Source organism: Rana temporaria, chromosome 5, assembly GCF_905171775.1.
Source record: "Rana temporaria chromosome 5, aRanTem1.1, whole genome shotgun sequence".
In the NCBI taxonomy this organism is placed as follows: domain Eukaryota; kingdom Metazoa; phylum Chordata; class Amphibia; order Anura; family Ranidae; genus Rana; species Rana temporaria.
Window position 1 is genome coordinate 269,818,702 of NC_053493.1, and position 27,896 is coordinate 269,846,597.

General features: G+C 40.4%; 1 protein-coding gene across 2 annotated transcripts in view; it reads right to left on the reverse strand.

The window, feature by feature from the left end:
- ATP9B (ATPase phospholipid transporting 9B (putative)) overlaps nt 1-27,896 on the reverse strand; it is a 448,810-nt gene that overhangs the window by 58,657 nt on the left and 362,257 nt on the right. For both annotated transcript variants that reach the window (XM_040353855.1, XM_040353854.1), the window contains exons 16-20: nt 14,782-14,943; nt 10,933-11,025; nt 5,402-5,485; nt 3,343-3,513; nt 3,097-3,195 (exon numbers count right to left, since the gene is read on the reverse strand). In XM_040353855.1, coding sequence (XP_040209789.1) covers nt 3,097-3,195; nt 3,343-3,513; nt 5,402-5,485; nt 10,933-11,025; nt 14,782-14,943 — 609 coding nt within the window. The remainder of the gene's footprint in view (nt 1-3,096; nt 3,196-3,342; nt 3,514-5,401; nt 5,486-10,932; nt 11,026-14,781; nt 14,944-27,896) is intronic.

Sequence of the window (27,896 nt, forward strand, 5' to 3'; positions counted from 1 at the left end):
ATCACCAATGGTTAAAATCAACACTCACCCAGATATTAGGCTCCAAAGTGGTGTCTTTTCTTTATCCGTCAGTGGGTGTTACCTCCTTTTCCCTTTTGCAAGGTATCCTCAATTCCTCAAAAACAAGGGGCTCATCATGGTGTAGTATATTAAAATATATTTATTTAAAAAAAGGTAAAAAATAACACTTACAATATAAAGTGCCTCTGACCGGCACTGAGTGTCTTTGGCAGTGTCAACCGTTAAAAGCCGCTGACCAGCATTTAAATGGCGTCCTAGAAGGTGTGCGTGCTCTGCTTTACTCCACATGTGTCTACAAGGGGTCCGTGCGTGCTGGTGTGCTACACCCTCTATGTGTGTGTCCAGGCAGCCTCTACGCGTTTCGCTATTTGCGTCGTCAGGAGAGCTCTTGACGACGATATTGTAAGTGTTATTTTTTACCTTTTTTTAAATAAATATATTTTAATATACTACACCATGATGAGCCCCTTGTTTTTGAGGAATTGAGGATACCTTGCAAAAGGGAAAAGGAGGTAACACCCACTGACGGATAAAGAAAAGACACCACTTTGGAGCCTAATAATATCTGGGGTCTGGTGAATGTATTTATTGTATTCTTCTCCTCAGTCTTCACAAGGGAATCGGGGGGCTTCAGTAACCAAAGCTGCAATGTTTATTCTCATGAAACCTTACAGGAAGCACCCTCATGGCTAACAGAGGACAGAATTAGAAATAGACTTGAAAAACGTAACACTAATAAGTCACCGGGACTAGATAGCTTGACCCCGAGGGTCCATAAGTAACTCAATTAAGTAATTGCCAGACCATTGTTCATAATTTTTACGAACAGTCTACTGACTGGAATGGTACCAGCTGATTGGGGAAAAGCCAATGTAGCACCAATATTTAAGGGCCAAGATACATCCCTGGGAATTACAGACCATTTAGCCGAACATCAATTGTATACAAGCTCTTGGAGGGGATGATAAGCAACTATATACAAGATTTTAGTACAATGGTATTATTAGCAGTAATCAGCACTACTGATCATGAAGAATCATTCTTGCCAAACCAATCTATTAACCCTCTATGAGGAGGTGACCAGCCATCTAGAAAAAGTAAGGCCCATAGAACCTACTGTACAAAGTAGGGTCCGTTGGCATGGACAATAGGGTGAGTACATGGATTGAAAACTTGCTACAGAAGGTAGTAATAAATGGGAAGTACTAGGATGAAAAAGGACCTGGGGGTCCTAGTAAATGACAGGCTCAGCAAGCTGCTGCAAGCAAAGCAAACAGAATATTGGCATGCATTAAAAAGGGGATTAACTCCACAGATGAAACGATAATTCTCCCACTCTACAAGATTCTGTTCCGTCCGCACCTGGAGTATGCTGTCCAGTTCTGGGTACCAGTCCTCAGGAAGGTCCTAATGTACTCCTAAAGAGCTCCACTCACAAAATAAAGTCACAGCCAGGATGTGACGAAGGGCATTCTAGAGAGGGCTTTCAACTGCCTATTAACTGGGTGCCTAAATACAGACTTGTTTTCTACCTGATAAGTGCCTTGTTTAGGTGGGACACTGTCGAAATCAGGTAGCATAACAATCTGGTGCATGTAATCAGTCAAGTGATAGCACTGGAGCTGTCTCCACCACTGCTACTGCTGTCTCTGCTGGCTGTATGGTGGTGGAATAGGAGAGAGCCGGAACCGCGGGCTGGAACACAGACTGGAACACAGCGCTGGTCGCAATGACGTCACCGGCAGGCATTGTTCCAGCTCTCAGTTCTGGCTTTCTCTTATTCCACGGCCATACAGCCAGCTGAGACAGCAATACTAGTAGCGAAAACAGCTCAAGCGTGAGCCCTTGACCGTTTACATGCACCGAATTATTGAGCTACCTGATGTGCCTGGTTTTAACCTTCTACATATGAGTGATACTTATTGTGTCTGCTATTAAATTTACTTACAGTCTACACTCCGATCTACAGGAGAAGGCACAGGAGCCTCTGTGGTAAGAGTCATATAATAACTGGGTGTTTTGGGCCATAAAGTATTGCATGACCAAGGTAGAAACTTTAGCCAAAAAAGCAGAGGAACAAAACACACCCAACATAGATAAAAGGGACCCCAAAGACAGAATAGATTTAAGGAGGCCAACACGATTTTTGGCTGCAGAATTCAGGACTATCAGTAGGTATGCTACAAGCAGCCCTGGGTCATTATCAGAGCGTAATCTTAGGACACCTGGTCCAGCAAGACTGTAGCCCACCCCCTGGTATTCATGAAACCCAGACTAGAAGGTGAGGGTCGGATGGGAAGGGGTGACCAAAGTCACTATAGGTGGGAAACAGGAGGGGATTAAAAAATCAAAGTTCTACATGACCCTTTGCAAGTAAAAGCAGCAGTGGGGAGATGTTTCTTCAACATTGTATGGTGGGAATAAAGTATGGACCACGCGTGCAACAATGAACCCAGTAGATGATGTAAACGCTCAGTCCTACAGCGTTAACTCCTTCCATGGTGGAAACCGATGGGAACTGAGACATTTTAAAGATGCCCAGTGACCTATGTAAATGATTAAACACCCAGAGATGGCTCTACTGGCTTTTTCTCAAAGTGAGTCTTCGGAGACAGGACAAGTGCTGAGGCAATGCCAGCAGCTCTACACTTAGAAAGCAATCTGCAGCAATTTTTTTTCCTAGACTCCATGCTATCCTTGCAACATCCAGTCCAGCAGGGTCCAGATGTGACACTCCAAAATACAGGATAAAAATAACTATGCTGGATAGCTTAAATTGAAGAGACACATCCTAGCGTATTGCAGTGACGTAGAGAAGAGTCATTGTTGATGGAAAAAAAAAAAGAAAAGAAAAAAAAAAAGAAACGTGCATCCCAAAACACCAGCAAAAAAACGAGGTGTGCTAGTAGTAGGAGGGGTACCTAGAGCTGGCCTACAGTTTTTGGTTTCCCAGTGTACAATCCTCCTAACCCCAAAAGTTTACAAACTTTCTGTGCCCCTCGATGGGCAAGAAAGGAAATAACATTATCCGGTTAAGAAAATATGCTAAGAAATATGTGACAAACTACAACTTACTGGTCTAAAAATGTGAATATCCTGGTTTCTTGATACTAGATGAGAACTTTTTGCTATACAAGTTGCAGTCTCCAATTTATCACCTGTGAGCATCCAGATCTAAAGAAAAAATAAAAATGTATAACAATAGTTAAATATAGATACTTTCTATACACACATAAGAAATATAAAGACTCCAGCATAAATCTATATGGTTGACATTAAAGAATTACATTTATGTTTAGGATACAACTCCAGAGCCCTTACCTTTATCCCTGCATTTCTCAGCATCTCCAGAGTTGGCCTGACATCAGCTTGCAGTTGATCTTCAACACCGGTTAAACAAAGCAATTCCATCTCTCTCTCCAGACTCTCTACCACAGCTGCCACCTTTAATGTTCTGTCATGGATACTTAACTTGGCTTGGTTATATCGATTCTGAGGACATTTCACAAGATACAATTTTAGACACAAATCTAAATTAAATATCCATAAATGTAAAATTCATAAATAAAGTAAAACATGTAACATTCTACCAACACGATTTTACGAAGAATAATATTGTAACAACTGACCTAATTACAAAGACATTGAATTGATATATATTAAGGGCCTGTATATATCAGCCTGTGGGTATTATGCTCTGTACTACATTTGCTCTGGAGAACATTGTGTTGATCGTGCTTTGACATGTGGTGATGGGCCATGCTGCATTTTTAAGCTCACTTATGATGTGAACAGAACACATATGGAACAATTGTTTTCTATGTGCCCTTGCATTGATGAACGCAGATTAACAAAGCCTAATGCACCTCTTGTGAAGGAGTCCTAAGACCATTCCCTTTATTTGAAGAGTCACATCAGAAAATATCTACAGTAAATCACAGAATTGAAATATATGCAGTGAGCTGTAGCAACTGTTATATCTAAGATTAACTGCAATTCTGGTTAGCCAATCACTTGCTACACCATAAAACCAGGCTGTGACAACAATGTTTAAAGTGCATGACTTTCGTTGTCACCTAACCATCTTCAACCAGCAATCTAGGACCCAACTGGCGAATGCTATTGCATGAAATGTTCCCATTCTACAGTATAAACCCACCTAAACATCTCATCCACCTGGTCTTAGTGAGTTTATTGTGTGCAGTACAATGCAGCCTGCTGACTCAAGGCTGCAGTAGTCCCACTCCCAGCCCCACTTTCCTGGTGTGCAAGGGATTGTCAAAGGTTAATTTAAAGCGGAATTCCACCCTAAAGTGGAACTTCCGCTCACCTGATTCCTCCCCCCCTCCGGTGCCACAATTGGCACCTTTTGGGGGGGGGGGGGGGAGGACAGGATACCTGTCTTTGACAGGTTTCCTTTCCCACTTCCGGGCCCCTCAGCCGTAGATATAGACGTCACACCTGGGGCTCCGCATTCCTCCCTCAGCCGCCGGGTCAGTAGGAGAGGAGCGGGCCTTGCGCATGCGCAGTAGGGTTCCCGGAGTGAAGCCGAAAGGCTACACTGCCGGGTACCCTTACCCGCAATGACGGCGGCAGCACCAGACAGCAGATGGAAACATCAGCTGCGGTTGCCAACATAATTTTTTTTTCTAAAACAGACATGTTCACCATGATTATAATTCAGTACAATACCGTATTTATCGGCATATAGCATGCACTTTTTTCCCCTTACAATCAGGGGAAAATCGTGGGTGTGTGTTATACGCCAAACTGCTGCCTCGGAGTGGAAGGAGAGAATGAGTGCCGCAAAAATAGACAGAGCCGAGTGTACTGTGTACTCGGCTAGGCTTGGATATAGATCATAGTGGACTACAAATCCCAGCAGATTCATAATCCCTGTGAAGGTACCAATAATTATAATATAGATTGTGATGGACTACAAAACCCAGCTCAGGCTCCTGAGTTGTCGCCTGCTCATTTGATCACAGAGTAAAATCAGTTTATGTACGGGGATTTTTTTATTCTGTATAAGTCCTCTCTAAGATGAGAAAGTGGGTCTCCTTATATTACAATGTGGGTAAAGGACACCCCCTTTAAGAATTGTGCTCAGTTCACTACTGCAACGTGATTTCTATTAAATTTTCAGTGCGACTTGGTTGTGTTTTAGACATGGTTTGCATTATCTGTGGGGCACAATTGCACTGTTAAAGGCACCAAACAAGTACAGGAACCTTTTCCAAAATCATTGCATTGCATTTAAAATGTAAGTTTTTTCCTTAAATTTCCCTCCTTACATTTGGGGTGCGTGTTATACGCCGATAAATATGGTATTTAACTGGCCAATGCATGTAACTGAAAGAGTTAAATGTTTTCCTGATACCTCAAAATCTTGATATTGTTCTTCTGATAATGATTTTTTGGCAACTACCAGAGTACGAAGTCCTTCTCTCGCCATATTTCCACACTGCCAAAATAAAATGCAATACAGCTGAGTTGAGTTATTCTTAGGCAAGAGTAAGTTTGTTGCATCTTGATATAAGCTGTGCCCCCAAAATGATGTATTTGGCACAGAGTACATATATATACACACAGTACTGGTTGACACAGTGGCCAAGTGGTTAGCACTTCCACCTAGCAGCACTAGGGTAATGGATTTGAATCCCAACCATGGCACTACCTGCCTGGAGTTTGCATGTTCTCCCTGTGCCTGCGTGGGTTTCCTCCGGGTATACCCGGTTTCCTGCCACACTCCAAAGACATGCTGGTAGGTTAACTGGCTCCTGTATAAATTGTCCCTATTATGTGTATATGTAAATGACAGCGCTATATAAGAGCCTGTAATAAATAAAATATTGTGCAAAAGTTTTGGGCAGGTGTGAAGAAATGCTGTAAAGTAAGAATGCTTTTAAAATGATGTATTTTAATCACTTCAATACTGGGCACTTTCCCCCCTTCCTGCCTAGGACAATTTTTAGCTTTCAGCACTGTTGTACTTTGAAATGACAATTGCGCGGTCATGCAACACTGTACCCAAACTAAATTTTTATAGTTTTCTTTCCACAAATAAAGCTTTCTTTTGGTGGTATTTGATCACCTCTGCGTTTTTTGCGATATAAACGAAAAAAAGACAGACAATAAAAAAAAAAAAAAAACTGATGGGCACTGGTAGGTGGCACTAATAGGCAGCACTGATGGCACTGGTAGGTGGCACCGATAGGTGGCACTGGATAGGCAGCACTGATGAGGAGCTACTGACAGGCATTACTGAGTGGCACTGACTGGGATATTTTTGGGCACTGTCATCCATTTATTATGGGGACAGGCTGACAGGTGTTGGGCACTGTTTGGCAGCTGATGGGCACATTTTGATGGGGGCTGTGCTGATAATCAATGTGCTGATTATGAGCACAGACCCCCTCTCTGACAGGGAGAGCAGCCGATTCTAGGTACACCTGCACACAGTTTTTGAAAGAACTTGGCAGGTAGGTTGTTCCAAACATCTTGGAGAACCAACCACATATGTGGATGTAGGCTGTCTCAAATTGTTTTGTCTCCTCATGTAATCCCAGACAGACTCTGTTGAGTTCAGGGCTCTGTGGAGGCCAATCCATCACTTCCAGGATTTCTAGTTCTTCTTTATACTGAATATATGTTTGGGATCGTTGTCCTGCAGTGGAATACATTTGGGGCCAATTACATGCCTCCCTGATGGTATGGCATGATGGATAGGTATCTTCCTGTATTTCTCATAATTGAGGACACCATTGATCGGGCAAAAAAGAGGACCATAGATGCAGTGGTAGGCCAAGGAAACTTAAAGCAGCAGATCAGATGAAAGACACATCATGCTTACTTTCCTTCGATATCAGAAGATGTCCAGTAGTGCCATCAGCACAAAACTATTGATTTGATTTGGATTTCTCCTCTGCTCATTTACTTTCTATTTTGTTACCTGACGAAAATAAACTATTAACACTTCTATTTCTGAACGCATACTTAATTTACCAAAAAAATTCACATCTGCCTAAAACTTTTGCACAGTATTGTATGAATGAATGAATGAGTGACTTGTATGTGTATATATACCAAAGGATGTAAATACTGTACAGGTCTGGCAGTTGGGTTTAAGTCTGGTGAGCTATATTCTGTCAACTTGTTGAAAGCCTCCCACACTATCACTATCTCAAAGTGTATTTATTTAACGTTTTGCTTAAGCACTTCATTAATGGGCACTTAAACCCCCTTCGTGCCCAGACCAATTTTCAGCTTTCAGCCCTGACGCATTTTGAATGACAATTGCGCGGTCATACAACACTGTACCCAAATTATATTTTTATTGTTTTTTTTCCCACAAATAGAGCTTTCTTTTGGTGGTAATTGATCACCTCTGCGTATTTTATTTTTTGCGCTATATACAAAAAAATACAGAAAATTTTGAAAAAAAAACAATTTTTTACTTTTAGTTATAATAATATCCCATTTTTTTTAAAAAAATGATATTTTTTTCCTCGGTTTAGGCCAAAACTTATTCTTCTACATATTTTTGTTAAAAAAATCGCAATAAGCGTCTATTGATTGGTTTGTGCAAAAGTTATAGCGCCTACAAAATAGGGGATAGATTTATGATTTATTTTTTACTAGTAATGGCGGCGATCTGCGATTTTTTTTGTCAGGCCTGCGATATTGCGGCGGACATATCGGACACTTTTGACACAATTTTGGGACCATTCACATTTATACAGCGATCAGTGCTATAAAATTACTAATTACTGTATAAATGTGACTGGCAGGGAAGGGGTTAACACTAGGGGGTGAGGAAGGGGTTAAATGTATTCCCTGGGTGTGTTCTAACTGTGTGTGGAGGGGGACTGACTGGGGGAGGTGACCGATGCTGTGTCCCTATGTACAAGGGACACAGCATCGGTCTCCTCTCTCCCTGACAGGACGTGGAGCCCTGTGTTTACACACTGAGCTCCATGTCCCTGCTGTCACCGCCGATCGCGGGTAACTGGCGGACATCGCGGCCGCCAGGCACGTCCATCAGCTTCACAGCGATGCGCCGGGAACAGTGTTTCCCCGCTGCGCGCCCCTAGCGGCGCGCACAGGGAATGTAAACAACAGGATGTCCAGGGACGTCCACCCGGCACTTGAGAGTCGCGCTGTGGACGTCTTTGGTCTACAGCGCGGGTCTCAAGTGGTTAAAGAAACTCATGAGCAATTCATAATATTTAGTATATAGCAGGGATATGCAATTAGCGGACCTCCATCTGAATTAGAAATACAAGTCCCAAGAGGCATAGCAAGACTCTGACAGCCACAAGTATGACACCCAAAGGCAGAGGCATGATGGGAGTTTTGCAACAGCTGGAGGTCCGCTAATTGCATATCCCTGGTATATAGTTTTATAAATGCTTTTTGTATAGAGGAGTTATTCTTTAGTTACACACTATGATAAATTACAAGTAAATCTTAAAAAGGATTTTGCGAGTATTCAAAATAAAAAGAGAGTCCCTTAGGCTCTAGGTTTACCTTTTTAACAAGAAATGTAATTTCTAAAGCGTGCATGCAGTGCCACTGGAAAAAAAAATCCAGTGGTACTGCAAGGCCAAAAAAATACAATAATTCTAAGTAGTAACCATTCTGATTTGTTGGAATTAGTTTTCTAATCACTGTGAACAGCAGCAGGTTATAGGGGACTGTGAAAGATGGGAACTAAGGGCCAGATTCACAAAAGAGATACGACGGCGTATCTCCTGATACGCTGTCGTATCTCTGTTTCTATCTATGCGACTAATTCATAGAATCAGTTACGCATAGATATCCATAAGATCCGACAGGTGTAATTGTTTTACACTGTCGGATCTTAGGAATGCAGTACCGCGGCCGCCGCTGGGGGGAGTTTGCGTCGTAAACCAGCGTAGGGTATGCAAATTAGCAGTTACAGCGGATCCACAACGGATTTTCGCGTTCGCTACGTCGTCCGTAGTCAAGTTTCCCGTCGCAAAGTTAGTCGTTATTTGACCTGCCTTAACTTTACACAGCAATCGTAATGCTGTATAAAGTATGGCCGTCGTTCCCGCGTCGAAATTTAAAAATGAACGTCGTTTGCGTAAGCCGTCCAGGAATACGGAATTACGCTACGCGCGTCGCCGTTCGAAAAAATGACGTCACTGCGCGCAAAGCACGACTGGAATTGCGAAACGGAGCATGCGCAGTAGGTCCGGCATGGGAGCGCGCCTAATTTAAATGGCACACGCCCATTTAAATTACGCTGCCAGCGTAGGTTTTTATTGCAAGTGCTCTGTGAATCAGGCACTTGCGATGAAAACTTGCGGCGGTGTAACGTATCTACGTTACGCCGCCGCAATTCTACATGAATCTGGCCCTAAAACATTAAGGAAACCCAGGCAGAATGTGTTTTATTTAAAACAAATAAAACACATTTCTGCTGTAATGCTCTTACAGTACATGCAGCATGTATCCAACATTGCATATTATGAGCAGCTGAAACCAACTATTAATGATGTAACTATATCATCTATTGTCTATTAGCTAAATACATAAGCGTAATAAATGTCACTGGTGAAAGCAGTATATTGATTTGACCTAATATTGTTTAATAAATGAAGCCAAGTTTTTTTGCCTACAATTAATTATGTATCATTATCGCTAAAAGTAATTTTTATGACATTTTGCTCAGTCTTCAGGGAGTTTAATTTAATCATGCCTCTGATTAAGTGAAACTGGCCTGCAGCATATATTGATTTATATTGCCAATACCATCATCAACATATGCATGGTGATCACTCTATTATTATATTGTCAGGGCAGAGGGTTAGTTTAAGATGATTACAGGAAAACAAAGCCTGTAAACAAGCTGTGAACAAAACACATGGGGAACTGAGGACAAACCTTACCATGACATATATCCACTAATCACATAGCATATAGAGAAATTATACACAGGTTTTTAGAGGTGTAACTAAAAATGTTTTTATTTTTGTTTTTTTGTTTTTTGCCATTGGTAAATGATACCAGAATAGGTAGGGACCACATGGGAGAAATTCAATATACTCAAAATGATGATTAAAAACTGTGAGAGAAAACCATAACATTCGCCAGAGCTGTGCTGCCCTTCTCATGTGCAAGAGACAATAGGTTATGTAATTTGTGGTATGCAAATAGAACACCAGTATTCTTAAAAATAACAGCAGCCTAGCAAATGATATTGTATAATTATCTATTTTCCATTAGATTTTGGGGCTCAATGGGTACAAACAAGTTTACAACCAATCTCAGATAAAGTGTACTCCCAGTTCCATATTTCCATAAAAAAGGTGAAGCTAGCATGTTGAACCCATAATGCTTCCCTAGTGTCTGTACAACATAGGCCGTCAGTCACTACACAATCTAAAGTCTCTACCACACCCATAAACATACTAAGGGCAATTTAAAAACAAGTAAAACACCAGAAACCAGCATACCTAATGCACATGAAAAAATGATAGCTGACGATTAACTTTTTTTCTTCTATTTTCCCATTGCGACTGTAATGCATTAAATCTCTGTTTTCCTAACTCCTAAATTAGACTGTCTAGAATTCTGAACTGTGGAGACTGTAGAGCAGTGTTTCTCAACTCCAGTCCTCGGGGCGCACCAACAGGTCTTGTTTTCAGGCTTTCCATTATTGTGCACAGGTGATTTTATCAGTTTCACTGCCTTAGTAATTACCACAGCAGTTTGATCTGAGGGAAATCCTGAAAACATGACCTGTTGGTGCGCCCCGAGGACTGGAGTTGAGAAACACTGCTGTAGAGGGTAGTGTCTACCATCATGCCCCTCCTCCCTCTATTTAAAGCACTGCTTACAAGTATAGTGTTAAGATTACAAAAATCCAATAGCAAGTCTTACCTCCTCCTCCAACCAATCATTATACTGAACAATGCCAGCCATGGCAGCATCAGCACCTTTCATATAGAATGTGATTTCTCCAGAAGACTCTTCCTAAAAAAATTAAAATAAACACAATAGTGTGGTTACAAGTTAATATCAATGTGTATATATATATATATATATATATATTTATATTTGTAGTTCTAATCATAATGCAAATTTGTATTTCTCATCATAATACCATGCCGTCTCCCATCTGAGCCCTCACTGCAAGTGCTGCTGAATTTCCAAAGAAATGTTACTGTATTTGAATGCTATGTGGTGCAGGTGGACAGAAAGAATATGAAAGGTCAATAGAAAATGAATTGCACTATTACTATGTTTTCTTCAATACACTTATGTACATAGATTGTGTTTGTTCCTGGTTTGGAGACAACTTCCTTAAGCATGCACCTGTGCATTCTCCTATCCAATTACAGAGGCAAAGGATTCGACCTCGCTGGGAATCCGAGGAATCAGGTGAGGCATTTTCAGGGTCCACAGAAAATGCAGAACCTTCAGCGGCTAAGCCACACTCGAATTCAGAAATGTCTGATGACACAGGTCATAACAGAGGAGCTTCCTGCTCACCCTATGCCCGATCGCTGGCTCCACCCAGGAGATAAATGATTCCAGGACATCTAGGGAGACAGAGGTCCCTGAGGAACCCACCGTCTCCATAAGGGGATCAGAAGGGGGCATGTGCGCCTAACACTCCATGAGGCCCACCCACTCAGGAAAGACATTGCCAAAAATGAGGGAAACCAGGCTGACTAACGCAGAGAGGGATGTACCCCAGGGAGGACTCATCAGCACATGACCGCCAGGGAAGCACTGTGGGTGCTGACATAGATGCCGCCTGTAGATGCGGTCAGTTAGCCAGTTGTGGATAGTGCTGTGCTGGCCATGCCTCAGAAAGCATGCTCTGCTGTCCAAGGGACGGTCTCTGTATCCAGCCTGAGGGGGGGATCACCCCAGGTAGTTCCCATATCCCACACCGCATCCTTGGAGGGAAGAGAGGGGGCATCAACTTACTGATCAAGCTGAGTGTGTGGGTAAAGGCTCCCATGACAGATCCTACTCTCCACCAAAGTGGAAGGGCATTCGGCCAGAGTAACACTTTTACACCAACTCTGGTGCCCAGTCAGATATATCCCAGTGAGACATTTAACTCCCTGACCTCCCCGGTCCAGCATGGAGCTTGGACTTTTTGTAGTGCTTGTTCGCCAGACTGGGGGTGATCACTGTATCCAGATCCAGTCTAGCTGTTGATTGAAGATCTCCGCAGAAAAAACTCCTAAGAAAAAAGGTTTGAAATCACAGGTCCCAGCAGGGAACTAGGTTCTTACCCCTGAAACACTAGGCAGCAATAACTGCCTTCCTATAGCAGACAGGGAGTTTATACTAGCTAGGACTGCCCATAGATGTTGATGCAATTTTTTTCTGCCTAGTGTCTTACTCTTGAAGGTTGCACTATAAACCACATGATCAAGAATCAGAACAGCTGTGTCAATGAACATAAGAGAAAGTATCATAGACTCAAATTACAAAAGCGAAACCAAGTATTTACACACAGAGTTTCCAGGGTTTTAGCAGTGAGTGGGCCGCTCTAGTAGATAAAACAAAAATATGTGAAGGCAACGATGTCTGCTTTTAGGTTCTTATGTCACTTGAACAACCAGTTCCAATTGACAGGTGTACTTAAAAAGAAATATATATTTGAAATAAGTTTTCTTTTAGATCTGTAGATTATATATATATATATATATATATATATATATATATATATATATATATATATATATATATATATATACATACACACACAGTGCCTTGCGAAAGTATTCGGCTCCCTTGAACTTTGCAACCTTTTGCCACATTTCAGGCTTCAAACATTAAGATGTAAAACTGTAATTTTTTTTGAAGAATCAACAACTAATGGGGCACAATCATGAAGTGGAACGAAATGTATTGGATATTTCAAACTTTTTAAACAAATAAAAAACTGAAAAATTGGACGTGCAAAATTATTCAGCCCCTTTACTTTCAGTGCAGCAAACTCTCTCCAGAGGTTCAGTTAGGATCTCTGAATGATCCAATGTTGACCTAAATGACTAATGATGATAAATAGAATCCACCTGTGTGTAATCAAGTCTCCGTATAAATGCACCTGCACTGTGATGGTCTCAGAGGCCCGTTTAAAGCGCAGAGAGCATCATGAAGAACAAGGAACACACCAGGCAGGTCCGAGATACTGTTGTGGAGAAGTTTAAAGCCGGATTTGGATACAAAAAGATTTCCCAAGCTTTAAACATCCCAAGGAGCACTGTGCAAGCGATAATATTGAAATGGAAGGAGTATCAGACCACTGCAAATCTACGAAGACCTGGCCGTCCCTCTAAACTTTCAGCTCATACAAGGAGAAGACTGATCAGAGATGCAGCCAAGAGGCCCATGATCACTCTGGATGAACTGCAGAGATCTACAGCTGAGGTGGGAGACTCTGTCCATAGGACAACAATCAGTCGTATACTGCACAAATCTGGCCTTTATGGAAGAGTGGCAAGAAGAAAGCCATTTCTTAAAGATATCCATAAAAAGTGTCATTTAAAGTTTGCCACAAGCCACCTGGGAGACACACCAAACATGTGGAAGAAGGTGCTCTGGTCAGATGAAACCAAAATCGAACTTTTTGGCAACAATGCAAAACGTTATGTTTGGCATAAAAGCAACACAGCTCATCACCCTGAACACACCATCCCCACTGTCAAACATGGTGGTGGCAGCATCATGGTTTGGGCCTGCTTTTCTTCAGCAGGTACAGGGAAGATGGTTAAAATTGATGGGAAGATGGATGGAGCCAAATACAGGACCATTCTGGAAGAAAACCTGATGGAGTCTGCAAAAGACCTGAGACTGGGACAGAGATTTGTCTTCCAACAAGACAATGATCCAAAACATAAAGCAAAATCTACAATGGAATGGTTCACAAATAAACATATCCAGGTGTTAGAATGGCCAAGTCAAAGTCCAGACCTGAATCCAATCGAGAATCTGTGGAAAGAACTGAAAACTGCTGTTCACAAACGCTCTCCATCCAACCTCACTGAGCTCGAGCTGTTTTGCAAGGAGGAATGGGCAAAAATTTCAGTCTCTCGATGTGCAAAACTGATAGAGACATACCCCAAGCTGTAATCGCAGCAAAAGGTGGCGCTACAAAGTATTAACTTAGGGGGGCTGAATAATTTTGCACGCCCAATTTTTCAGTTTTTTATTTGTTAAAAAAGTTTCAAATATCCAATAAATTTCGTTCCACTTCATGATTGTGTCCCACTTGTTGTTGATTCTTCAAAAAAAATTACAGTTTTATATCTTTATGTTTGAAGCCTGAAATGTGGCAAAAGGTTGCAAAGTTCAAGGGGGCCGAATATATATATATATATATATATATATATATATATATATATATATACACACACACACACACATATATATAACTATTGTTAGTCTAAAATGAAGTGCAGAGTCAGTAAGATCAAAACTGCTATACATTGAAAGTGAAAAAAAAAAAAAACATAACTGTCAAGGGAAATCTACAATTTTTCACTTATTCTTAGCTACAGTTAAACATTCATTTTACAATACTTATGTTCATCCCTTACAGGAATAAAGCAGTGGGATACAGGGTGAAATATCATTTTGACTCATGATTGGAAACAACATAATTCTCATGTGAAATATAAAGAAATAAGAAAAGCCAACGGTTTCAGTTTTCACAATAAAATTGTTTCCATTATCTGTTTTTATTAGCAATTAAATAAATCTTACCCTCACTATAATTCCCATCCGTTTGCTCTCAGAAGTAAAAGGAAAGATCTGTAGAATGAAGAAAGTCAAAATCTGTCCACTAGGGGTTTTAAGCTGCATAGAGGTCAAATCTCTGTTGACAAGAGTAAGGCCAACACTTTCTGTCCACTTTACGAGGGCCACCTGTGGAAGAATAAACATACTGAAAACACGTTCAAACAAGCAATACTCATATACACCTGATTAAAGGGATATACTTACTCAAGTAAACTGTCTGGTTCTACGTGAATATGGGGGAAATGTACATGACATAATTGTTGAATTTACTAACTGGAAAACACTTAACATAAACCAAGCTCATGTAATCCTAAAGATGTACAAAGTGGGGTGCCTGGTGCATGATTTGGTGAAATCTCTAAATGTAGTATTTACATTATTAATATGAGCTAATCCCTTTTGAGAATTAACCAATTGACTAAGACACAGTTATTTTACCGTTATTAATTATCCCACAATAATTTGTTTATAAAACAATAAATAAATCATAAACATATATATTGCATCTCATAGGAGAGGAATCTATAATTTAGAAATTTGCTTTCATATAAGTTTTATTTTTAGATTTATATTAAGAATTGGTATTTTATCTCCACCAAAGACAGTTCCGCATAGGCAACATTGGCGGTGGCCTAGGGAAGCAGGGCTGTCTCATAGCTACCTACATAACATGTCACTTTCTGTAATAAATTCCCTTTTATAATAAAAAGATCCAAACTTCTGTCAGACGAGCGTGCTGAAAATCCAGCAGCCGACCGGCTCCCGTCAGCGCTCTCAGCCAATGGCTGAGAGCTTTAGTCTGAGTGTTCTGGTAAGGGGTCTGTTTCTCTGTCAGGACACAAAGGCTTAGTAGGGGAAATTGCTGTACTAACATTGGATCATTACTACCGCGGCTACCTGCTGGGTTGAATGGAAAAAAACTGCGTGTACCAGGCTTTAGTATTAACCATTGATGTCTCAAAGCAGTCCAACTAAGGAATGGGCAACACAGCAAACCAATTTTAACAGGCTCATGTAACAATGCATCCAGGGAGGGCTCAACAGAATTCAGAGAGCAGCATAAGCACCTTACACATCAAATACACATTAGAAAGTCAGGCAAACAAGAAATTCCAACTGGGAGATAGACTCGAAAAGCATGTACCACATTCTAACAATAGAGATGAAACATCCAGAGGATGTAGAGAAATGAAAGAAAAAAACACCCTCGGAAGAAGAGAGGCTCAAATCAACCTTGTCTTATATGAAGGCTAGAGAAAGACCCTGTACCAAGATGACTGCTAACTTGGAATTAGCTGCAGCGAAAAGGCAATCACACAAGGTTAGCACCCTAGTCATAATAGTAAATATGTGAAATCTAAGAAAAGGCACTCACGGGTCCACTGCAAGGCAGAAGGGGCCATGGCTATTGTTACTAGGCCCCTTTAGGCCACTGACAGTGTGCAATGGAGACTCATAAACCAATTGGGTAGTAGGCAGAGTGAAAATCTATCTGTGGTGAGTTCACCATAGGCCACTTTTTAAATAGTACACTAGAGAAACAGAACCACCTTGATCATTCACAGACCACGTGAAGAGCAGCAGGGGTTAACAGCCTTGGATTACAAGGTAATGCCGCTGTACAAATGCAATATAAGTGAGGCAAAACCAACTAACGATACTCTCAGACTTCTGCAGAGGAGCAGGGTTAATGGTCATGTGTAACTAGGTCACCACAGGCTGCTGTGGAAACAGAACACAGATAGACATTGCCAACTGGGGTAACTGTACAAACCACTGCGGAGCAGTAGGGGTTAATAGCCCTGTATGGCCAGATAACTACAGGCCACTATACATACAGTATACAATGAGACATTACCCACAAGGGAACGCATTAGCCACCCAGATGGATCTGGGTGTTCTGGTAAATCATAAGCTAAATAATAGGATGCAATGCCAAGAAGCTTTTTACAAAGCAAGCAAAATCCTTTCTTGTATTAAAAGAGGTATGGATAGATGTGTGACTTCTAGGGGTCACCCTTCCTTTCTAGAATAAAATGGGGGCCAGCTGGGAATGGGAGTGGTTTTAAAGGGTATGTGCTAGCTGTTTTTTTGATATTGGCAAGTCACCCGAAGTGGATATACAAAGTCTTCCCACCCCTGGTAAAATGTCAGGTTTATGTGATGTATCAAAATGAGACAAAGACAAATAATTTCATATTTTTTTCCACCTTTAATGTGACCTATAAAAACTGTACAACTCAATTGGAAAACAAACTGAAATATTTAGGGGGGGTAAAAATAAAAAAACTAGAATAATGTGGTTGCATAAATGTGCACTACCTCTTGTAACTGGGGATGTAGCTGTGTTCAGAATTAAGAAATCACATTCAAATTCAAGTTAAATGGGAGTCAGTACATACCTGCCATAATTTAAAGTACCACTGATTAACCGCAAATAAAGTTCAGCTGTTCTAGTAGGTCTTTCCCGACATTTTCTTAGTCGCATCCTACAGCATAAGCCATTGACCGCAGAGAGCTTCGAAAGCATCATAGGGATCTCATTGTTAAAAGGTATCAGTCAGAAATAGGGTAGGGTTTTTTTCCCCAAGGCATTAGATATACCATGGAACATAGTGAAGACAGTCATCATCAAGTGGAGAAAATATGGAACAACAGTGACATCACCAGGAACTGGATGTCCCTCCAAAATTGAAGAAAACTTATCAGGGAAGCTGCCAAGAGGCATACAGCAACATTAAAGAAGCTGCAGTACTGGCTTGTGTGGTACATATGACAACAATCTCCGGTATTCTTCATATGTCTGGGCTATGGGGTAGAGTGGCAAGACGAAAGCTTTTTCTTACGAAGAAAAACATTCAAGCCTGGCTAAATTTTGCAAAAACACATCTGAAGTCTCCCAAAAGCATGTGGGAAAATGTGCTATGGTCTGATGACACCAAGGTTGAACTTTTGACCATAATTCCAAAATATATGTTTGGTGCAAAAACAACACTGCACAACACCAAAAGAACACCATACCTACAGTGCAGCATGGTGGTGGCAGCTTTGGGGCCGTTTTTCTTCAGGTGGAACAGGGGCCTTAGTCAAGGTAGAGGGAATTATATACAGTTCCAAATACCAGTCAATATTGGCACAAAACCCTCAGTCTTCTGCTAGAAAGCTGAACATGAAGAGGAACTTCATCCTTCAGCATGACTATGACCCAAAGCATACATCTATATTAAAAAAAAAAGCTTCACCAGAAGAAGATTAAAGTTTTAGAATGTTTTAGAATGTCCCCAGTCAGAGAAAATCTGTGGGGTGATCTGAAGAGGGCTGTGCACAGGAGATGCCAGGTTTGGAGTGTTTTTGCAAAGAAGAGTGGGCAATTAATGCCAAGTCAAGATGTGCCATGCTGATAGACCCATACCCAAAAATACTGAGGGCTGTAATACAATCAAAAGGTACTACAATAAAGTATTAGTTTAAGGGTGTGCACACGTATGCCACATATATTAATATTTTTATTTATTTTTTATTTTTACTTCCCACCACCCAAAAGATTTCAGTTTGTTGTTCAACTGAGTTGTACAGTTTATAGGTCACATTAAAGGTGGAAATTTATGAAATGATTCATCTTAGTCTAATTTTTTTTACATCACAGAAACCTGACATTTTAACAGGGGAGTGTAAACTCTTTATATCCACTGCTAAAACCCATGATTCAGGCTAAGTGCTGTGTCCTGTGTTGTACAATTAGGACATTATATTTTTATTCTTGGGTATAGAGATACTTTAAAGTGGATCTTCACCATCTAAATCAGGAGTGCCCAACCACTGGCCCGGGGGCCACATGTGGCCCGTGGAGCCCTCCGATTTGTCCCGCGACCTCCTGCTCTGGGATGGTGGATTTGCCAAGCCCAGATCGTGGGTTGCCAACCCGCCATCCCAGAGTATCAGTGTTGTGAATGAATCCTGTGGTTGAGAAAGCAAGCGGCTGCAGATCAGAGCTGCATAAGCCAATGCTTTCTTTATAGTGCCGACCCCTGTCACAGGTGGAGTGATACCAAATGCACTCTGCCTGGGACAGCAACAGCCAGCGATACCTGAATGGAAGACTGTTATTAAAGGTAAGATTATTACTAAAATCTCAGTGTATATATGGGCATCTCTGTTCTGCAGTGGTTACTGGGCTGCTTTCAAACTGATCCACAGATGCAGTACAGAACACCCGCGGGTTACCTGCACTGAGCCATAGACTTCTGTTATTACCTGCGGGTTTGGTGCACCACACATGCATGATATAATAGATGTCTATGGCAAAGTGCAGCTAACCCGCATGAAAGCCACAGGTGCACTGTGCTCTACCCTTGGTGTAGGTAAACCACATGGCATCAGTGTGAAAACAGTCTTAGGCTCCTTTTATACGATTGGTCCAACCCAATCGGACCCTCCGTTCACCTCTATGGAGCATCAAATGTAAACGAACTCAAATCCGACCTGCTAAAAAAAACAGAAGGGGGGGGATGCAGAGTGGACACAGACCTGTCATCCGCCTGCTCCACTCATTGTGGCCCGCAACCAGTTACCAAGTTGCTTAAGTGGCACTTGCTCTTCAAAGGGTTGGGCACCTCTGATCTAAATGCACTTCTCTCTAATCCACCCCTCCTTCGCTCTGCTCCACAAATAGCACTGTCTTTTTTTGTTTTGTTTATTTACCTTTAATAAAAACGTGTGCACCGCCCCAAGCATATCATTTATTTAGGCAAATGACATGTACAGTGCTCGCTGTGCCTCCTGGGATAAGCACGTCACAAACTGTACATACTTATAACAAGATTTGCTCTAAGGTAAGGTGTAAAATGTCCTTTATTTTATATTTCAAATGCCTGAACTAATCTCGAAAACACATACTGTCTCCCTGCTCTTGTGTGTACATAACAACATAAAATACTAAAGCCCCATGCTCAAACAGAAAGGTACCAACCCTGGAACCTTAACTGGATGCATATTCAAGAGCTGGTAGAAAGTACATGTTATCAGAGTTAGGCCACTTAGGTGACAAGGAAGCAATTGTCTGATAGTCTCAGGGAAGTAATAGAAATAGTTCATGAAAAAACCTGCACAGTTATAATAACTTAAACTCAACTGATTAAGTCTCATAGTGAGAGTCGGTTCACACTAGGGCGACACGACTTCCAGCGCGACTTTCAGAGGCGACTCCGACACGACTAGAACATGAACCACAGGGCGATCTGGGGCGATTTACAACACAACTTGAAGTCGTCTCCAGGACAGGAGACTTTCCAGTGGCCAATAGAACAACAATCAGCTCTGGGAGAGGGAGGGGGAGGGAGGGGGACAGGAGAGGTTTGCCTGAGAAATGTATGTTATCTTCCTGGAAAGTCGCTTCAGTTAAGACAGTGATCCGACTTCTGAGGCGACTTCCATTGAAATCAATGGGTACAAATCGCCTACAAGTCGGATTGAAGTAGTACAGGAACCTTTTCTGAAGTCGGATCGCCTTGAGTCGTGTGTATTAACACCGCTCCCATTCACTTCCATTGTTTTTCTCTACAGCGCGACTTGGGACGACTTGAGGTGACATGAAGTCGGATCGCAAGTCGCCCCAGTGTGAACCGGCTCTAAGTGGTTATGTTTAAGAAACTGAAAATAATTCAAGAGCAGCAATAGTGATGGTCTGTTTTCTGAAGATATGCTGCTTTTGGGGATCTAGAGTTCTGTATTAATATGGTTTTGGGTCTACAAATTAACTTTTTGCAAATTGTGTAAAACATGATTTGTTTCTGGTTCTAATATTAGAAGAAAACACTGTACAATCCCAATTTCAGTCATTGTTACTTGATTTATAAAATGTTCTTGTATTTGTGTTCTGGTGTCCAGTTTTCAGTTGTACCTTATTTTGTAACCATTTGTCTGCCCTTCCAGACTTTCAATATCTCATTGCTTGTTATTTCCCCTATTCACAGTCACATTTCTTTGCAGACAAGTAAGATTTCAAACTTGCACTTTACAAGCACTTACCACCTACTAACCTAAACTTTGGCTGCTGTTCCGTCATTATCTTGTGGCAGCAGCCTTATACAGAATATATTACAAAATGTCACTCTAAACTGTTCTAAACACAACAGATTTAATCACATACTATGTAAAAGCTATTCTACAAAAGCAGTCCTAAGGTGTAAAAAGTCCAAGGCTCACAATATTTTTGACCAAAACACTGGGGATTCCAATTCGCTTTGAAAATCTGGCATAGTTGTTAGCTTAAAATGACAATTTAAAACAAAGCAGTAAATCAAGCAGCATGAGCTTTTTAATTTTCATTAACAGCAAGACATTAGTAAAATGATGTAGGACAATTACTCACACAAAACTACTGCAGGTTTTAATGCAATGACCTTTGGCTTCCAAGCAAAGTATAACTTTTAACTACCTCGTTCTTTCATATAGATTGTTGTTGCCAATACAGATAGATAACAATTGAATTACCAAGTCCTAAATTAACTATCCATTGAAACAATTTCAAGAAGATGAATGTAATTTATTTTCTAGTTACTGAAACGATGCAGAAATGTGAAATGAATTCATTTCTTGTATTTAGAGGGATTTCACACTGAATGAAATTGACAAATATGACAATTACGGAAATGTTTTAGCTGTAACTAGATCTTACCTATCTGATAAAGGGTATGCTTTACAATTAATCCATTGTTGCAGCCAAAAGGCATGCCAAACAACTAACAATGGCCCTTCTTTATCAAAACCTTGGGGAAGGGAAAATGGGGGTATTGCACTTAGAAAATAATTCATATTTTTTAATATGTTAACCTACTTTGGAACAAAAACAGGTGAAATCTGATTTGTTAAGGAACACAGACCAGGTTTTATGTATTACCTTGGGGAGATGCAGACTAGAATACTGCAATACTGAAATCACTGAGCAGCAAATAATAGCACCTGTGATGTATTTCAGTTATCTTGCAAACCTGGCATGTTAGTGGGCCCTGAGGACAGGGTTGATGACCACTGGGTTAAAGCATGTAACACCTCAATCTTCCTTTAACCAGTATGATTAAAATACACCCATGAATATGTAGGAAACATAATGCTGTTAAGGTTGTGAATGGATAATATAGACACTACATTTGGCTGTTCCAATACAGAAGGGGTTAGTTTAAATTGGGAATTCTCTCTGTTTTCATGCTGATCCATGGTTACCATGAATGCAGTAGGGTGATACTTTGTGATAGGTGTGAAAACAAACATATATTATTAATAGATATGATTTACTTAACAGAGGTTTAAAGCTGAACTCCGGGTTAAGCAAACACTGTCTAAATGAAAGCAGAATGTTTATTTTTTCCAAAACTACGCAGTAAACCAGCATGAGACAATGCCCATCTGTAGGAGATTCTTGTAATAATGACCAGTCACTGCTGCTCACTATGTGCAGGGTGACGGGTCTTGTGACTTAGTGGTTAGCACTTCTACTTTGCAGCACTAGTCCTCAGTTTGAAGCTCAGCCAAGACACTATCTGCATCTCCGATCTGTGCTTGTGTGGGTTTCCTCTTGGTACCCTGGCTTGCTCTCACACTTCAAGGACTGCTGGTAGGTTAACTGGATCCTTGTCCAAAATTAGCCTTAGTATGTTTATGAATAAATGTGAAATAAAGACCTGAGAATGTAAGCACCTCAAAACCAAATGTATGTATACTATGTAAAGCACTGTGTAAATTGTTATACTGTAGCTATATAAATAACAAATATTAAATAATTCTGCCCCCTCCTATAGTTTTCAAGGATGTGAACCTGTTGGGTCCCTAACCAAAGACCTGGGTTTGTGCTGTGCGATGATGATATTACTGCTATTTATACAAGGAAATAGTTGGGTTTGAAAAGGCTTTTGGTGCAAATAAAGTAGATTTATATCTATTGTGACCATCGAGGAATTAATTTAAATGAAAAAAAATTGAGCCTGGAGTTCAGCTTTAGCTAAAAGTTCAGGGTCTTGGTGCCAACCGGAATTTCTTCTCACTTTCCTTGTTCAGTCTTTAAAGTGCTACTTTTTTTTTTTAATACTAAACTGGATAAAGTTTTTATTTTCTAAGAAGCCAGAGTTCATGATTAATGTGGAAACAAACTTAAGTGAATTTTAGTAGTTTTAACAAACTAACAAATTGGTCTGATACTCCCAGGCAGGAAGCGTGAGCTTCCTGTGCTTATTTTGACTGACGCGTGTAACCTTTGAAACTTGCATCCATCAATCTGGACTATAATTAATGCTGCTTTTTTTTCTTTTAAATGCTATGGTTAGAGCTGTCTCAGAGGTTCCAAACAAACACCCCACTTCCAGGATATATATAAATATAAAAAAAAAAAAAACTTTAAAAAGCAGAGAAATAGAGAAAAACAATAAGAGAGAAAGAAACACATAATGACTTACAAGGTTTTGGAAATAAAAGGATCTATATTATAATTCTAAAAAACAAGCATTGTGAGTTCGCTCTTCTGTGTATACTCATCAATATATCTGCCATATAAAAAAATTAGGATAAAGGATATTATTTTTTTTTTTTAAATGCTATTACATACACTGGAATGGAAACCAGTTTATACTGGTTTATGTTGCAAACAAAAAAAGCAATCTGCATAGCAGTTAATCACAAATCAGATGTCAGCCTACTCAACAGGAAACTGCTGAAAGCAAATATCTGATTTGTTGCTGTGCTCGCTGGTTTTTGGACTATGTTAAAAAATAAGCCCAACGGCCCTACAAAATGAATGCAGCTAAACCCAGTCATTTTCCTATCTTCTGACTGTTTCTTACTCTCACCCATCATCTATACATTTCTTATATAAGACAACAGAAATATAAAATCAGGCAGAATTTCTGCCAGAAGTGCATTAATCTTTCTCCCATGCAGGGAACATTTAACAAGCGTGTGTGCACCTCACCGCTAATGATAATTTAATGACAAGCACATTCAGCTGTCACTGTTTTAATTACAAGCATTGACTATTAAAATATAATACAATTATGACTTTAAAAATACTGCCTGGCCATTTGGAAAGGCTGCCAGTCAATACTGCAGACAGCATAGAGAGCAGTTATTCTTCATAGGGCACGAAAGGTCAGGCAAATGATGGTTTTATGCTGCTGACAATGATTTGCTCCTTACATTGACAAAACAACAACAATTAGTCTTACTTCAATAAACCCAAACGAAAATGAATTAAGCAAAATGGTATACCTCATACATTACTGAAAACAATGTGGTAGACATTATATTTTGATTTAAATGTAATTGCAATTTCTATTCAATGCTCACAACTCCGTTTATAATTAGAGTTTATGTTCACTTTGTTTTTCTTTTGTTTGACAGAAGATATGAAAATAATCTTCTTACAAACCTGCCTGCCATGTGCTGTACATCTGCATATGCTGAAAGTAAGCAATGCCCCGGGCCGGCAAACACAGTACTTGCCAGGGTTAATTAACCTCCCTGGCGGTCTTCCCGAGACTGACACGGGGTTAGATTTTCTTGCTACTATCGGTAACCCCGTGTCAGTCACGGGCTTGCCTCGCTAGATCCACAGGCACTTTTTACTTACCTTGTCCCTGGATCCAGCGATGCCACCGCGCTGTGTGAGCGAGCGGGACCTCGCTCGATTCACATAGTGCTTCCGTGTGACGCCGATCTCCGTTCCCTGCGACGTTACGACGCACGGGGACGGAGAACGGCGCCAAATTCAAAAACGTAAACAAACACTTTACATACAGTATACTGTAATCTTATAGATTACAGTACTGTATGTAAAAAAAACACACCCCCCTTGTCCCTAGTGGTCTGTCCTGTGTCATGCATGTCATTTTATATAATAAAAACGTTTCTTTCTCCCTGCAAACTGTAGATTGTCCATAGCAACCAAAAGTGTCCCTTTATGTCAAAAATAGTTTTAGATCAGCTAAAAAACAGCGATAATAAATTATAATCACTTGCAGAATTGTGCGATAGCGATTTGTGGGGAAATTCGTCATAAAAAAAAAAAAATAATGACAGCAACAATTCTGCAACTGAGCAAATTTCAGTGATTTTAATTTGATTACATTATTGAATAATTTTTATTATAATTATATTATTATTTGTTATAATTATTTATAATTATTTATTATATTATAATTTATAATTTTGTTTTTAAAAAAATGTCATACCTGGGATGCCTATTAGACTCTTGCTTGGTCAGATTTAAGTGAGTTATTTCTAAAAATGACAGACCTACAATATAAAACGCCAAATTTCCTTGCAAATAATGGTACCGCTTTCAGCACCTTTTTTCTGACAGAATCATACCGCCAGGGAGGTTAAAAGAAACCTGTCAAAAAAGGAAAATGGAAGTTGGCATTGCTGATTGGCTTTTGAAGGTTCGGGATCATGGTTATCATTCTCAATCACACTTCTCTAACTGGTGAGTAAATGACCTGCATAGTAGCTGTTGAATATACAGATGCTTGTCCCAGGACTGTGACTCACAGACAGTAAGGTAGTATAAGAATCTTCATCTGTAAAAACAAGTCAGCAGTGGCAGATCCCACAATTATCTTCCTGGCAGGTTCCTCTTATAAACATTTCCTTGGTAGTTAAAATATGACAGCTGTTTTTAACCATTGTGAGTTAAACACAGGAATTCACCTTCTTATGATCTACTTGAGCAGCAGTTGGAACTCAGCCCCATTATTAGCAATTGGATTAAGTGACATTTCAGATATCACTACACTTACAGATTATTAATAGAACTTACAGTAGAACTCCATATAGTGATCAAAAAGATACATTTCAAGCAACATTTTTACCTTGGTTTAATTTCTTTATGCTCACTTTTTTTTCTCTAGTGTCGTCAATTGCACCAAAGGAAAAATTACCACTGGATCTCAGGTTTTGGTGTCACCACTGTGACACAAAGGGGATGATTTACTAAAGGCAAATCCACTGTGGAAGTGCAGTCGCTGTAGATCTAAGGGGAAGATCTGAAAAGAGGGAAAGCTTTGCTGATTTCTATCATCCAATCATGTGCAAGCAAAAATGCTGTTTTTTATATTCTTGCCTGTCCCCCTCTACAGCGACTGCGCTTCCAAGTTCACTTGTAGTGCACAGTGGTTTTGCCTTTAGTAAATAAACCCCATTGTAGCACATGAAAACAGCAAACTTAGAAGGATGAAGCAAGGGAGTTCCCTGTACCAACATCAGATTGTTTGTACAATGACTCCGACCTGAGCTGTCTGTTTTTTTCATTCAACCGGAAAAAAAACTAGTAGCGTGTACGAGGCTTAACAAGTTAGTACTCTTTGTTCTAGGTTCTGGATCTGAATTCTACCTAGAATGCTAGTTTAACATCTGCCTGTCAGCTTTAATAGCTAAATTACCAAGTTATCCCTGCAGATGGCACTGTATACTATGTGAAACTGTGGCCCTAGATCAATATATAGGAATTAAATTATATAAAAAAATAAAACAGAATTGAAAACATTGCTTAATTATTTCTCTAAGTTCTTACAACTGTTGCTTTTTACAATTTTTTATCAAAGCACATGATGCATTAGCAAATTTGATATACTAACTTCGACATAGCAAGTTATATGCACATTGTCTCATATTGACCACTATGCCATATAACTTTTACAACTTCAGATGTTGCTGAGATGTCAGGTATTGCATTGGGAGAGGAAGGGGAGAAGGTCCTTTGCACCACCATACCAAGGGGTAATTGGTATTTCAATGGGCTCTTATAAGCAGAGTGGCAGGGATCACAGTGAAAGTATCAGTGGGAGAGATGCATTACCTACTAAAGTGGGCCTTCACCCTCTCCCACAACTTACCTTAACTTTCCTTCTTTCCCCAAACTAAACATTAGAAATTTTATTTTTGGGGGAGTAGAGGGGTGTGAAACGGGTTCTCTGTGGGATCCAGACCTGCACTTCCTACCATTGCCTGAAACCTCATGGAATACTGATGTCACACAACCTAGGAGACTTTGGGTAAAGTCACCACACTGTTCATGTCCCGGGGAAATTGCAGCAGCATTGTGCATAAGTCGCCTCAAATCATCAGGGGGACCAGCTCAAAAAACTTGGAAGGGAAAGCCAGTCTCCTGAGGATGTCACATGAAAAGATAACAGCACAGGAAAAATAGAGGCTTACATCAAACACTTGATAGGCTACTCTGTTACCTTAAATGGTAAAAGTAAGTAACAAATTTACTTTTAAACTGTCCTATGTGCATTTTACCTCCTAAAATGCCTTTCATATTTCCATACCCATAAATTTACATTGGCCATTATCTCCTGCTGTTTATCTGAAATCTTCGATCAGGTTAACAGTGCAATGCATGTGACTGCTGCTTGAAAGAAACCCCTACTAAATGAAATGTTTAGGCTGTCATTGTGGACTTAAAGTGGTTGTTAAGTCACTGTGTGCTCTTCATACAATCCTCTGTGTTTCATAATGCTAGGTGCCCCTGCGAATGTGCTTTATAAAAAAAATGCTGTTCTATACCTTATTTCAGAGCGGCTCTCGGCACTCATGAGAACGGCTGCCTCTCTCCTCTCTCGACCTGACAGCAAAGTGGGAGGGGCTGAGAATGCCCTGCTGACATCAGTCAGGAGGAAAGGAGGATAGAGGTGGGCAGTCACGTGAGCAACGAGAGCTGCTCTGAAATAAGTTGTAGAATTGCATTTTATTTTATAAAGCATATAAACAGTGGCACCTAGCATTACGAAGCATAGAGGATTGTATAAAAATGTAAAAGAATTTTTGGCAGCAGGAGGGGAGGGGCAGGCACTTTCACAAGCAGTGAGGGAGGGGGAGGGGGAGAGGATGACGGAGAAGGAATGAGGAGAGCTGCGGATGATGGAGGCAAGTAAACTGACCACAATGTCAGGGCTCAGCAGCCATGATAAACTGTCATCAGTTTACAGGGGGCAGCACCAGGCAGGATCAGCCAGGTATTTTAGGTGATAGAAATGGTCAAATTACACAGCACATGCAATGTGCTGTATAACATGATTTAGGAACAGAAT